The 13,303-nt window shown below is 34.6% G+C and overlaps 1 protein-coding gene and 1 pseudogene across 2 annotated transcripts; both read right to left on the bottom strand.

The window, feature by feature from the left end:
- Positions 1–3,427: 3,427 nt before the first annotated feature.
- On the bottom strand, positions 3,428–4,083 carry LOC111635350 (proline-rich antigen-like). 2 transcript variants are annotated; one of them, XM_023380291.1, is made up of 2 exons: positions 3,859–4,083; positions 3,428–3,789 (listed from the first exon to the last, which is right to left on the bottom strand). In XM_023380291.1, the coding sequence occupies exons 1-2, from the start codon at positions 4,032–4,034 to the stop codon at positions 3,693–3,695; spliced, it is 273 nt and encodes a 90-aa protein (XP_023236059.1). In that variant the 5' UTR covers positions 4,035–4,083; the 3' UTR covers positions 3,428–3,692. The 2 variants fall into 2 exon arrangements, with proteins under 2 accessions (XP_023236059.1, XP_023236060.1); XM_023380292.1 differs by having other exon boundaries at positions 3,428–3,786; positions 3,859–4,082.
- A 681-nt stretch (positions 4,084–4,764) lies between these two features.
- LOC111635356 lies at positions 4,765–6,395 on the bottom strand (annotated as a pseudogene).
- Positions 6,396–13,303: the final 6,908 nt, after the last annotated feature.

Genomic DNA, 13,303 nt, shown 5'->3' with positions numbered 1-13,303 from the left:
CCTACTACAACGCAGATAAAAACAAAAAATTGCATCTAAAATAGTGCAGTAGAAGCCGTTCTTCCGGTTAAGCCTTAATCCTCCCCCTCTCCTCCCGCAAGGAAATTACGAAAAATCCCTTCTTAGTGTGCATTTCCATGACGTACCCTAACTGTCTACCAAATTTCACCTCTTTAGGTTAAGCGGTCTGCTCTGGGCAATGATAAATCAGTGAGTGAGTCATTCAGTCAGTCAGTCAGGACAAGCAATTTTATATATTTAGATAATATACACTGTAATTATTAGTAAATAAATTTTATGAATTTTAAGAAATAGAATTCTGTATCTTTATTGATTGGAAAATTCTATTGCTTAGATGAGCTGCTTGACTTCACATCCATTAAACCATACAACTTTTCTTTCATAGAAGTATAAATATTGAACAAAGAAAAACTGTAAAAAAATAATTAAGTTTAACTATAACATATTTGCTTTGAAGTCTTTGTGAACACAAATTCAAATAAAATTAAAAACATTCATAGATTCTCTTAATCTTTTGTATAACTTTAATAAAAATTTGACAGTAAATCAATCTGGAATTTATATTATTTAAACAAATCAAAACATAATGGAACTTATTCTTAGGCAAATAATAATTCTTTGAAATACAAATCAAACTGCATTAAACTACAGATTTTAATTATGTAACTTTACCAATAATGTTTATTATTATGATAAAAAACAAAAAAAAAAAAGCAATAAATATTCTGTGTTATGATTATATGACTTTTTGGATATATCAACAAGACATGAAGTTTTGAGAAATGGGATCAATGTAAATCATGTGAAGAGTGGAAAGATTAAGATATTTTGTTAAATATTTAGTGTACATAATAACCTACATAAACTATTAACAGTTAATAATTGTATTTATATAGGTGAAAATAATTATCCAGATTGGAAAAGAATGTTTTCTGATATTAGATTGTCATGTGGTGCCGGAATAGTAATTTCAGTTGGTCACATAGCACGGTTTGAACTAAATTATTGTTTGCCTTTAAAATTTCAAAATGAAGACAGGTAAGTAGGAATAATTGCATTTATGATTATTTAAAAAAAATTTTATATCTAAAATAGTTTATTATTTTTAGGACAAATCCTGGTATGCAATTTGGTATAAGTGTGGCATTTTTGTAGTTTTAAAAGAAAGGTAAATCCTTGTTTGTCTTCCTGGTTTTTTTTTTAAAATAACTTATTACATAAGTTATTTTCTTAATATAGGAAAGAATTTGAAGAAAACAAATAGTAAAAAAGGAATTTCAAGACCATGTACATGTAAATAAATTGTTACTTAGAATGTTTATCTAATTTGATAAACAATAGACTGATTTATTATTTTGCAATAAAATTTAGTTGATAAATATTTTTGTGCAAGTTTAAATAATAATTGAAACTTCTAACAATCATCACTAAACACATTCAATTCTGTTTTTACATGGTAGATGCACTCCCAAAAAATTAAAACAATAATCTTTCATGTGGACTATATTTTTGGATCTAGCCATTAAAAACTGATGTAACTTATAAGCAAATTAATTACCAAGTTTAAATTTTGCTGGTAAAAAGTTTGTGTTTTTAATGTATTTGTACAATTTGTTTACTTTCAGTTAAACACCAAAAATACTACCTTTTAATGCCAAATGGAATGTAAAAACTTTCATGTTGAAATGATTGCCCATGTGTTATCCTGTAATTCCAAGTCTGTTCCAGAAGTACTTTGAATGGGAAACTGACTTCCTTTTAGGTGTTAGATACACAAAATCTAGAAAAGTACCACATGAACCAGCTGTCTGTCACACACAAACCCAGCACCAATTACTACTGTTCTGGTTTTATTCACTCGTCCATTAGTGGATCACAAATTGAAAGAAAATCGGAAGAAATGATCATACAAGGTCTGTTCAAAAAGTATCGGACCTTTTTTTATTCCGCGTAAACCAATGATGCGCGACAGGTCTCCTTCGGTGGAGTTGTGGAGGGGACAGTCATGCACAGCCCTGAATTTTTTCCCGCCTGCAGAAAGCGTCAGTCGTTGGCAATCGGCGTATGAGTGAGGTCATGTAGTGCGCTCTCGTCGGATTTCACTAAGCTGGAAAATGACTGAACAACGTGAGCAGCGATATTACATCAAATTTTGCCAAAAACCTTGGCGATACCCGAGTGTAAACCATTCGCAAGATTCAGCAGGCTTTCGGGGACGATCCTCGAGGCCAAAAAAAGCGCGGCAGGTCCGCAGCAATATCAAAGGTCATGTTGACAGTTTTTTCGACTCTCGTGGGGTGGTGTGTCGTGAGTACGCACCACAAGGCCAAACCATCGCAAAGGAGTACTACCAGGAGGTCCTTCGTCGTCTTTCCGATACAGTGCGACGCAAACGACCGGATCTGTGGTCGATCAAAACTTGGCAGCTCCATCGTGATAACGCATCCGCCCATTCTGCGCATCTGATTCGGGCTTTCGTCGCCAAACACAATACTCCTGTGGTTCGTCACGCTCCGTACTCTCTCCACATGGCTCCGTGTGACCTTTGGCTATTTCCCAAGCTGAAAATGCCGCTAAAAGGAACCCGAATTTAGTCGAGAGAAGACATCGTGCAAAATCCGACGGAGCGGCTGATGGCCATTCCAAAAGATGCGTTCCAGCAGTGTTTCCAGCAATGGCAGGAACGCTGGGAGAAGTGTATACATTACCAAGGAGACTACTTTGAAGGGGATTAGGGTTTTGTACCTCAAAGTCAATAAATTTATTTTTACCGACCAAAGGTCCGATACTTTTTGAACAGACCTTGTACAAAACAAATTGACAAACTCAAAGCAGTCAGAAAAAAGTTTAAAGTTAATTTGATCACAGGATAATTTTTTTTGCATTCAGACATTTGAGCATGTTTAATGACAGTTGTAAAAAAGATTTTGTACAGATGAAGTGAATTTTCATTGTAAGCAAAATTTCCCTTTCGATAGCATTAAAAAAGGTGCAAATTTATTGAAATGCATTTGATCTAAGTAAATTGAATTATTATGCGTGAAATAAGTCTACTAAAAATTTACTTCTCTTCAATTATTTTTGAATAGATTTTTGAATTTGGCCATTAGAAAGTTACTTTATTTGCATTCATTCACTTCATAGAAGGGGAAATGTTTTAATTTATAAACTGACAGTAGTTTGGAAACTGTTTTATTCAGTAGTGTTAAAAATTAAGATTTTAGCAAATAAAAGTAAAAAAAAAAATAAGTTAAATGCAGTTTCTAGATTTTTATAAAAAAAAAAACATTTAATAGAAATGACTATATCGAAGTTTCTTGACAAAAAGTTCAAAAATTGAGTTACACATACAAAAGTTCTAAATTAAATCAATTAAATAAAAATGTATTTTACATAATTGGTTCCCCTATACTGTATACTGTTGCCTTGTAGTTTTATATTCGTGACAACATATGCAGATATAAAATATTTAACAAAATTACGTATAATCCATAAACAATGATTAAATAACTTTTAAATATACAATATTAAAATCCACAACTGATCTTCCTGGAATGCAAAAATAGTTTCCAATATACGTATTACAAAGTACTACAGGTCGTTCCTATACAATACAAAAAAGGCACTTCGGTTCAAGTTTGATTTCGAACTCACTTAAAAATTAGACGTCTTCAATCACTGCAACAGAAACAACAAAGAGCCATGCAAAGAGCACACAAACAGCAGTCTCGAGCACAGTCGTTGTCTTTCTTCTCTTCTACGACTCTGCTGATAGAAAGCTTCAAATAAGCCAGAGGAATAATTACCTTCCAATATTAAACAATCGATCATACTTACACGGTGGTGACGGCAGGTTGACCGGGTGGAGGATAAGTTTCGCCGGGAGGAACCTGAGGCGGATAGACTCCCGGCGGAGGAGGGCCGGGAGGCGGATAGTAGCCGCCGGGATTGCTTCCGGGAGGATAGCATCCTCCGGGCGGGTACTGTTGGTACGGAGGAGGATAACCACTCATCTATAAGTTTAAACGAAAGCTATAAAACCCAGCTACAGAGAAAAATAATTTCGTTTCTCCAAACGCGTACTTTGAACAGCTTTAAAAAGGTGTAAACAGATAAGATAAAAAAAAAAAGATGACTACTTTGTCTGCGTTTGAGATAACACTTATATTCCTATTTAAAATGGCTATTGTTGGAACACCTAAAATACAATGTCATTGTATTTTATAAAAAAAAAAAATTACACGCATTAAAAGTTGACGAAACATCAATACGTAAATTTTCATTTTAGCGACGTCACGGGTTAAGGACATTTCTTCCGGCTGGCATGTCATTCGGAAAATCATTTTGTTTTTCAATATCTAAAAAAACACTTCATTTTAATTGAAAAACAAATATTGTTTTAATTTTTGTGAATGCACTAAAGTTGGTTCCTAAATGGCACCTTCTCCTTCGGACAGCCAACTTTAGAGGGCCTGGAAAGGTGGCTTTTCTGCATGACTTACTGTCGTGCTGGAAAGCTGCCATTCGTCGGTTAGCATCGGTTAGCGTTTAAAAATAATTTAAGAAATGAAACATGACACAACTTAAAATGAAAATAAATTTAATGGCATAAAAGTAAATTTATAAATAACATAAATGAAAAATAATAAAATATTTACAAATATACATAATATATCATACTTTACATATTGTATAGTACATAGCTATAATCACAAAAAAATAAAAATAAAAAATATCAAAATAAAGAGATAAAAATATAAAAAAAAGTATAATGATAAAAAGAGAATACAAATCAGAATATAAAAATAATATAAATAAGCAATCTATACCAATACAAATTACAGTTAAGTCCGAAATAATATTAAAAATTTTCTTTTGTGTGATAAATCTTGAAACAAGGGGCCGGACACATGGCCACCTGACATTGTTCACATTGATATCTTGTTTCTCGTCTAATTTTTTTTCCTTCCTTGTTCTTTTTATAACAGACAACACAACATCTAGTGGGTGCTACTTTTTTGTCGGTCGGCGGAATAAAGCCCGGGAAATGTTTTTTCGTAAGTTTTAACGGACCTGCAGTTCTCGTCCGACCATGTTTACTGGCCATCGTTACGGTGTGGTATGTGGTTATCAGTCGTTCTATTAGAGTCAGTCGAAATAATGCGTTTGGTTTCTGTCCACCATTTTTTTGATATAACACATAGGCATTATATAGTGAAATGTCTAGTAACTGGAAAAATATTTTTTTGTAATACTTCTTCCCTCTTTTTCTTGCCACAGTATAATCATGGAGATGCTGATCTAAAAGGTCAACACCTCCCATAGTTTTGTTGTAGTCAACAACAACTTGTGGCTTCATTAGTACACTACCGGTACGCGTTTCTGTACTTACCATTGTAGCACTGTGGAATGTAGAGAGGAAAGTGACTGTTCTCCTGTCATGCCATTTTTGTATCAGCACTTTACCTCTCTGCATTGCCACAGTCTCTCCTTTTTTTAATTTTTTTTCGTGTAATATTTTCGGTACATCTTTTCTTGTTGTTTGTAGTGCTCCACAACAATCTGTTTTGCGCGTTATTTGATAATCTGCTAATTGTGGGGAAGTATAATAATTATCCGTAGTTAGACAATATCCCTTGTCTAACAACGGGTCCAGTAATGATAGCACAACTTGTGACGTAAATAAAAAATGCCCGTATTTTTTATTTAGGCGAGTGCCTTTTCCTGTATAAATTACAAAGTTGTGCAAATATCCTGTTTCCGATTCACATAACATAAAAAATTTGACACCGTAACGAGACCGTTTCTGAGGAATGTATTGCTTCCAGGAAAGACGGCCTTTGAATAATAGGAGGCTCTCGTCGATGCTGATATTTTGTTGTGGGGTATAATATTGGGAAAATTTTAAATTTAAATTATTTATTATTGGCCAAATCTTCCAAAGTTTTGGATTATCGTGTGTTTCGGGATTAAAATTGCTATTGTTTGCAAAATGTACATTTTTTTATTTCCTCGTATCTTGTTCTTTTCATTAGTTTACCGAAAATTGGGGTTTTTAAAAGTTCATTCCTGGACCAGTACATTTTCTCACTGGGTTTGTATAACAGTCCTTGCAATATACAAATCGTTAGAAATATATATATTTCTTTGACTGTCACTGGCTCCCACTGATCCCTTGATGACCGTGCCTGTTGCAACGCGTAGTTGTTTGTTTCGGTTACAATCATGTTGAATAATTCCAAATTAAAAAATAATAAAAAGTATGCCAAAGGGTCAAAGTAATCCGCAAGGGTGAAATTACATCCTGAACTTCCCCGAAAAGGAAATCGCGGAGGAGGTGGTGGAGAATTATCCTTGTTTATTTCTACCCATTTTTTTTAGACGTGTCGACTCCATTGTCGCTGTGATCTGATGATCTATCTTTACTGTGATTTGATGATCCATCTTCACTAATGCTGATGCAGCTGTCTGATTCACTCTCAGACATTGACAGTTCTTCGATGTCAAATTCCGAATCTGACGTTCTGACAATAAAGAAATTTATCTAAAACCCGTTATATTTATCGAACGCGAAATAAAACAATAATTATTAGTATTCTCCGGAAATATTATATTTCTTATAAACTTACTTGAAAATAACTGGATGAATTTTATCGAGCTAGTTATTCTAACAAGTAAGATCGCACTAGAACAAAAGGAGAACGTGTCGTGTCTACTGAAGAGCAAGAACACAAGTGAGAATTTCTCGAAGCATTCGAAAGAAGAACAGAAAGACCGAAATTCTAGGAATAAACATCTGACATTTATTGCAGTCATAAACTGTAACATTTGAGAACACCAGTATCCGAAACTTTTGTACTTACAGTACAATTCACATTTCCATTTGGCAAATTTTTATTACAAGTTCCGAGAATTAGAACAAAAGGAGAACGTGTGTACTAAAGAGCAATTACACAAGTGGGAATTTCTCGAAGCATTCGAAAGAAGAACAGAGAGACCGAACATCTGACATTTATTGCAGTCATAAACTGTAACATTTGAGAACACTAATATCGGAATCTTTTGTACTTACAGTACAATACACATTTCCATTTAGCAAATTTTTATTGCAAGTTCTGAGAATTGATAATTTCATGAAGGTGTTTGGAAGTTCTTTCTAAATGCTTATATGTGTAAAAAATTTTACAGAAATATGAATAACTTATCACCATTTATGATTGTTGAATAGAACATATATATATTTACAAAAATTTATAAAATTCAAGATTTGAAAAAATCAGAAAACTTTTTTATATAAACATGCGATCAATCTGTTATATGTTACATAGACAGATCTATTTTCTCTACAAAAAAACTCCATCTCTCTAAACCAACATAGAGATATAATATGGTCTATAGTTTACAACGCGACTGGTTTGGTGGTTGAATTTTGTAAATCTAGGTCAACACACATTTGTACATCGATGGTGTATATTTGATTTTGTTTGTTTTATTTATACTATTATAATAACAGAGCACTATAATAAGCAGTGGTGATATTCAGCGGGTTCGCACGGGTTCGGCCGAACCCGTTGTTAACATTTTCAAAGTTTTCCGAACCCGTTGTTAAACACACGTAACATTTCTCAGTGATTTTGTTTCGTTTAAAAAATATATTAAAATATATGTATCATATACGCAACCTCCATCGACCGTTTCAATCTCGACTAAAACGAGGTTCAATCGCGATCGACTCGAGAGAGTTCTAGCAATGTTGCCACGCCGATTTGATTGCCATCGGTAGATTCCTTAGGCAATTTTCGGTAGATTTCGGTAGTTTTTTGGTATATCGACTTTTTGTGGCAGAAAGGAGGTTGCACATAAACAATGACATTCTTTTTCGTCATTTATTTTATTTAAGGTGAGGTTGAAGGAACATAAATATGACGTTGAGAAGAGCAGGTATGCAACGGCGTTATCTAAGATAGCGCAAACTGATGGATCGGTTGTTAATTGGGAGGAAGCCAAAATCGTAGCAAAGGTACACTCGCCAACGCTGTCATCAATAACCGAGAAATGTGAGATATATAGATCCAGCTTGACGGATAGGTGTTTAAATTATAAGGATGCGACTGTTTTGCCGTCGTCGTGGAAGTACAGTACATAATAAGAAAAAACTCGCAAGAAGATGCATCCACCGGACTCAATATAGACCTGGGTTAATAATATATATAAAAATGTTTACATATTGTGTGCAGAAAATTATTATAAGTTGTATTTCTTATTGTATTATTTTGTTCTTTGTATTTATTGTTTTAATTTTAGTTATGCATATATACGTAGTTTAATTTTAAACGGATGTTCTAATATAATTTAAGTTTGAACGCGTTCGATAATCGCTTAGAGTCGAACGTCCTTAGCGTGAAGATGGCTCATGAAGTGAGCCGAAAACGTTTGTTTAATTAAATGAATAAATATGACTTCTCAGCAGTAAGGTGTGTTGACTGTATATTTATTTTATTATAAACTATAAAACAATAAAAAACAAAATACTAACACAGAACACTTACGTAAAAAATAATAATTTACTAATTAAGTAGGTACAGTACATTTTGTCTTATTTTTCTAACAAAATATTACCTTTTATTTTTCGGATATTAATAATAATTATTATTGAATATCTTCCGTTTGTACGTTCTTTAACACTCTGTTTGTTATTTTTGAAATTAAATGATCTTTTAAAGGAAAATCGTAACAGTAATTTTTTCCAATTAATTGTTTAGTAAGAAGTAAGCCAGTGATTGTTTCGGAGCTTAGTTTATTTCTTTGTTTCGTGTTTAACAGATTTATTTACGAAAATATTCTTTCTACATTAGATGAAGAATGGGGCAGACGCAAGATATTCTCAATAAAACGAGATAGAGTCTTTGCAATAAAGTCTCTTACAATGCATACAGTAAGAAATGAAGGTACAAAGAAATGTTTTATTGAGAATTTTTAAATACATTGAAAATAAAAATTTCTTTCTTGAATTATCGTAAACTTTTCGGTAGATTTGGTGCTTCAATCGGTAGATCGGTCCCAAAATCGGTAGATCTACCGAAAATTCGGTAGACGTGGCAACATTGAGTTCTAGATGCAGTCATAAGAGAGATCCCACAATCCCACGCGCGCGAGAAAATACAAGATGGCTGCGGAGCACGTGTCGGGCTATCAACAGCGAAGTAAGAAAGATATTGTATTTGACAGACGATGACATCTGTCTATTTTTATAATAATACCTAACGATAAAATAAATGATTTAGAAAAGTTTTTCTTGTTTAACTGCTTTCCCTATGACTTTTAGGAAAGACGGCCTTTGAATAATAGGAGGCTCTCGTCGATGCTGATATTTTGTTGTGGGGTATAATATTGGGAAAATTTTAAATTTAAATTATTTNATAAAATAAATGATTTAGAAAAGTTTTTCTTGTTTAACTGCTTTCCCTATGACTTTTTCTGATTAAAAAAAAGCCAATTTTTATGTTTATAAAATATTTTGAATGAAAAATATTAAAATATGTACAAAATAAACAATTTTGAACACTCTTTTTTATTATTTATAAAAAAAATATAGTTCTGGCATAAACAATGTTAAATTTTAACTGACTTAATTTTGCGAACTCATCTTTTTTATTTATATGGATATCTTTAGGTCGGTTTTTGCGCTAATGTTGCTAATGCACCATTTGAGTGAAAAAAAATTATTAAGGAAAAATTTTATGTTAGCGAACCCTTTGTTAAATATTTCGAATATCACCACTGCTTATTATCGATTATTATCTCATTATATGAATGATTATACATGTATTATTTTTTACATATTAAGGAATACTACAATAATCTGGAAGTAGTTTGTTTTTTAGAAAGACTTAAGGCAGGATGATTCTGAAAAAACATTTATAAACGTAAAAAAGTATGAATATACATATAAATTTACTAAACTGAGGTAAAAATAAATTAGAATAATGATTTATGATTGTTTCTATATTTTTGTAGCTGACAAAGTATCTCTTAGAAGACATGGCTTTTTGCATGAAAATTCTTACCCCACAAACCCGAGTCGATGCTTATTCGTTGAACGATAGTCAATTAGCTATAATATACCAATTACAGATCAACAGGCATGTGAGGTTTGTTTTATCCAATAAACAGAAGAAGGGTGTTCCATAGATATAACATGGGAAAGAGGAGTTTAGTACAAACTGTAATCCAGTCTGTATCAATCTAAGCTTTGATTTGCTTTCTTGTATGTGTCTTTTGACTGTTTCAACCAATAAATGTTTTGTCACCACCTACGGGCCACAAATATTTCGCGAAATACCGTCCTCTCCCATTGCAGGCCGGGGGTAGATTATTGGCTGATAAAATTGATAGTCAACTTCTTTTAGACTGTAGTTGGTTACTTTCTGTCTATGCTGATTTTAGATCAACGAATGAGCCAACTGTGAAAACAGTGGAGCTCAAATTTCCGCTAAGTCCCATCCCTCTCTGGCTACCATCTTTGAAATATGTAAACAATCGTTATAAAATTGTTTGTTTCTAACGTTTTTTTTAGCTCTAATTAGCTAATCTGTTGTTCTTAGAGAGTATTTAGGTTAGTAAACATTATTTTAGAACTGTGAAGTTATAAATTATTTGGAAAAGTGACCCTTTCTCCTCGCAGTTACATAATATGAGAAAATATGTAAAGAATCGCATCCGAAATTGCGTAGTATAGTCGATTATTGTAAAAATCGTCAAAAATAATATAAAAATAACGTTTATTATACATTATCGCTAAGAAAACTTGTGTTGACTTCGACCCTCAGATGACTCATCCATTCCCCTCCTAGGAGAGTAATTAGAGAAGTAGTGTAAATAATGGCAATATCTTCTCACTTTCTGTAGCTAGAAGGCTGTGGTTTGTTTTGTTTTCAAACAAAAGATGTATGTGACTAATAAATCTACGATATTTTAGCGAATTTGTATAGGTAAATATATTATTTTCTGCTTTGTTCGAAAATTTATATTTTTTTATTATAATTTCACATTCGTTATAAACAAAATACAAAACTACTGTAAACTGTAATATGACTTTGCTAGAAAACAAAAAAAGACTGAATGTAGCGAGAATTTAAAGCGAGATACCACATTTGAAACAATACTGGCATCCGTAAAAGTGCTTTTCCTGCAAAACATCGTGTTTTTGATAGAAGAATGCCGAATTTTTATAAAAGTTCTGTACAGTATATGAATATTTTTTATTAGCTTATTATCAGAAAAAGGTTTTATCTGTCCTACATTGCTTGAGCCACACTACCCCCTGGAGTTTGTTATGAAAAGAGAAATAGTATATTGTAAACAAAGACATTTTACACCCTGAGGCTCTAAGCCAACAGTTCCCAACCTTTTTCGGGTGGCGACCCCTTTTTATATAAGCCAAGTGTCCCGCGACCCCGATACAATTGAAAAAGACATTTTTAATAAGGTAATTTAAAAAACAACGAAATTAGTTTTTTTAGTATAATAGCGAGGTTGGGCCAAAGCGAAAACCTGTACGTCAGACGTTCAGCGCCTCTTTCCTGTAAGCCTAGAAGATTAACAATGATGTTTGGAATGTCTAGCATGATTCCACTGACTTTTTTTTTTAACTCTTTCCGTTCTGTGGGCACTAAGAGAGCCTCTTTTTGCAAGCCCATTATGGGTTCGGTTAGGCCCACCCACAATGGGGCTGCCGGGTGGTCAGGGACGAGGTCCGACATATCCAAACAGACCACCCCCCGAAGAATTCCTGGGGATTTTTCGACCCGTTCGGATTCGAATCCGAGTCCTCCAGAGTGGTGGGTTGCCACCTTGACCGCTTGGCCGCTGATTCCACTGACTATCTAAACACCATTGTCAAACTTCTAGGCTTACAGGAAAGCGGCGCCGAACGTCCGACTTCACGTTTTCGCGTTTAAAACTTTGGCCTCAACCTCGCTAATTTTATTTTAAATTATGTTTAATAATTTAATGTGATGGTTGAAATTGCATGTTATTAACCAGCCTCAAAATTCGCGGGTGAGTTTTTGTTAACGCCAACCTCATGTCATTCTTAACATTTAATTTATTCCTCTCAAACTCTCAACACATGTTTCAACTAACTGTGACAGAATAGCGTATCTAGATTACACTTATTTTAATTTTTTAAAAATACAGTATATGAAATTATTCAAACTTCAAGACACCATTAAAAATAAAAATTGCATTATAGTGAATATTGTTTTTTAGTTTACTGTATAAGTTGGCGACCCCCAGAAAACCCGTCGCGACCCCTTTCTGGGTCGCGACCCACAGGTTGGGAACCCGTGTCCTAACGACTACAGACCGATTTCCCTCCTGGCCGTGCTTGGTAAGGTCCTGGACGGTCTAATGGGCGGCAGGATCCTCTACCATTTGGACAGCAAAAGAGCCCTCCACCCAGCCCAATATGGCTTCAGGAAAAACAAGAGTGCACATCAAGCCATCAATAGGATAATCGACTACATCAACACAGCAAAGCAGGCCGGTAGGCATACCCTTCTGGTAGCTATTGACTTCAAGGGTGCGTTCGACCACGCCTGGTGGCCGACCATCCTCACCTCTCTGGCTGACTCCCACTGTCCCTCAAATGTCTGGGGCCTTCTTCAAAGCTATCTCTCTGAAAGGACGGCCATGGCCACTAACCTGGACAACATAGTCTACACAACACCGATTTCCAGAGGATGTCCCCAAGGCTCCAAATCTGGCCCCTTATTATGGAATGTGCAATACAACGACCTCCTGCATGTCACAGAAAAGGTGCCTCCAGAGGGAAACGCTTATATCCAAGGCTTTGCTGACGACACGGTGGTCCTCCTCTCACACCAGAACCAGGAAACCCTACAAAAGCTAACCAACGCAGTCCTCCAAGCAGTATATGATTGGAGCGAGAACAACAAACTCCTCATCAACTACAACAAAAGTAACTGCATCTGCTTCCCAAAAGCCAACATCCTTCAGAAGAAACCTACAATCTGGATAAATGGTCATCGAATCAAATGTGTCGACACCATTAAATACCTGGGTATCGTCCTAGACCCCAAGCTAACCTGGAAGCCACACACCCACTACATCTACAACAAAGCAATCAAAGCCAGCCACTCGCTCAGAAGCATCGCACGAAACCTCTGGGGACTAGACAGTAGGACCAGTTCCTTCATCTACAAGGGTGCCATAGAGCCAATGTTAACCTACGGGTGTGAGGTCTGGGGCTACTCAGCCC

Source organism: Centruroides sculpturatus, unplaced genomic scaffold (assembly GCF_000671375.1).
Source record: "Centruroides sculpturatus isolate CEXI.00-Female unplaced genomic scaffold, Cexi_2.0 scaffold916, whole genome shotgun sequence".
Classification (NCBI taxonomy): Eukaryota; Metazoa; Arthropoda; class Arachnida; order Scorpiones; family Buthidae; genus Centruroides; species Centruroides sculpturatus.
The sequence above is the reverse complement of the archived record's forward strand: the minus strand, read 5'-3'. Positions and strand labels throughout refer to the sequence as shown.

Coding starts and splice junctions, on each gene's coding strand:
- LOC111635350 (XM_023380291.1), bottom strand. CDS start 4,034: ATGAGTGGTTATCCTCCTCCGTACCAACAGTACCCGCCCGGAGGATGC. Junction 3,790..3,858: donor CAACCTGCCGTCACCACCGT/GTAAGTATGATC, acceptor GCTTTCTATCAG/CAGAGTCGTAGAAGAGAAGA.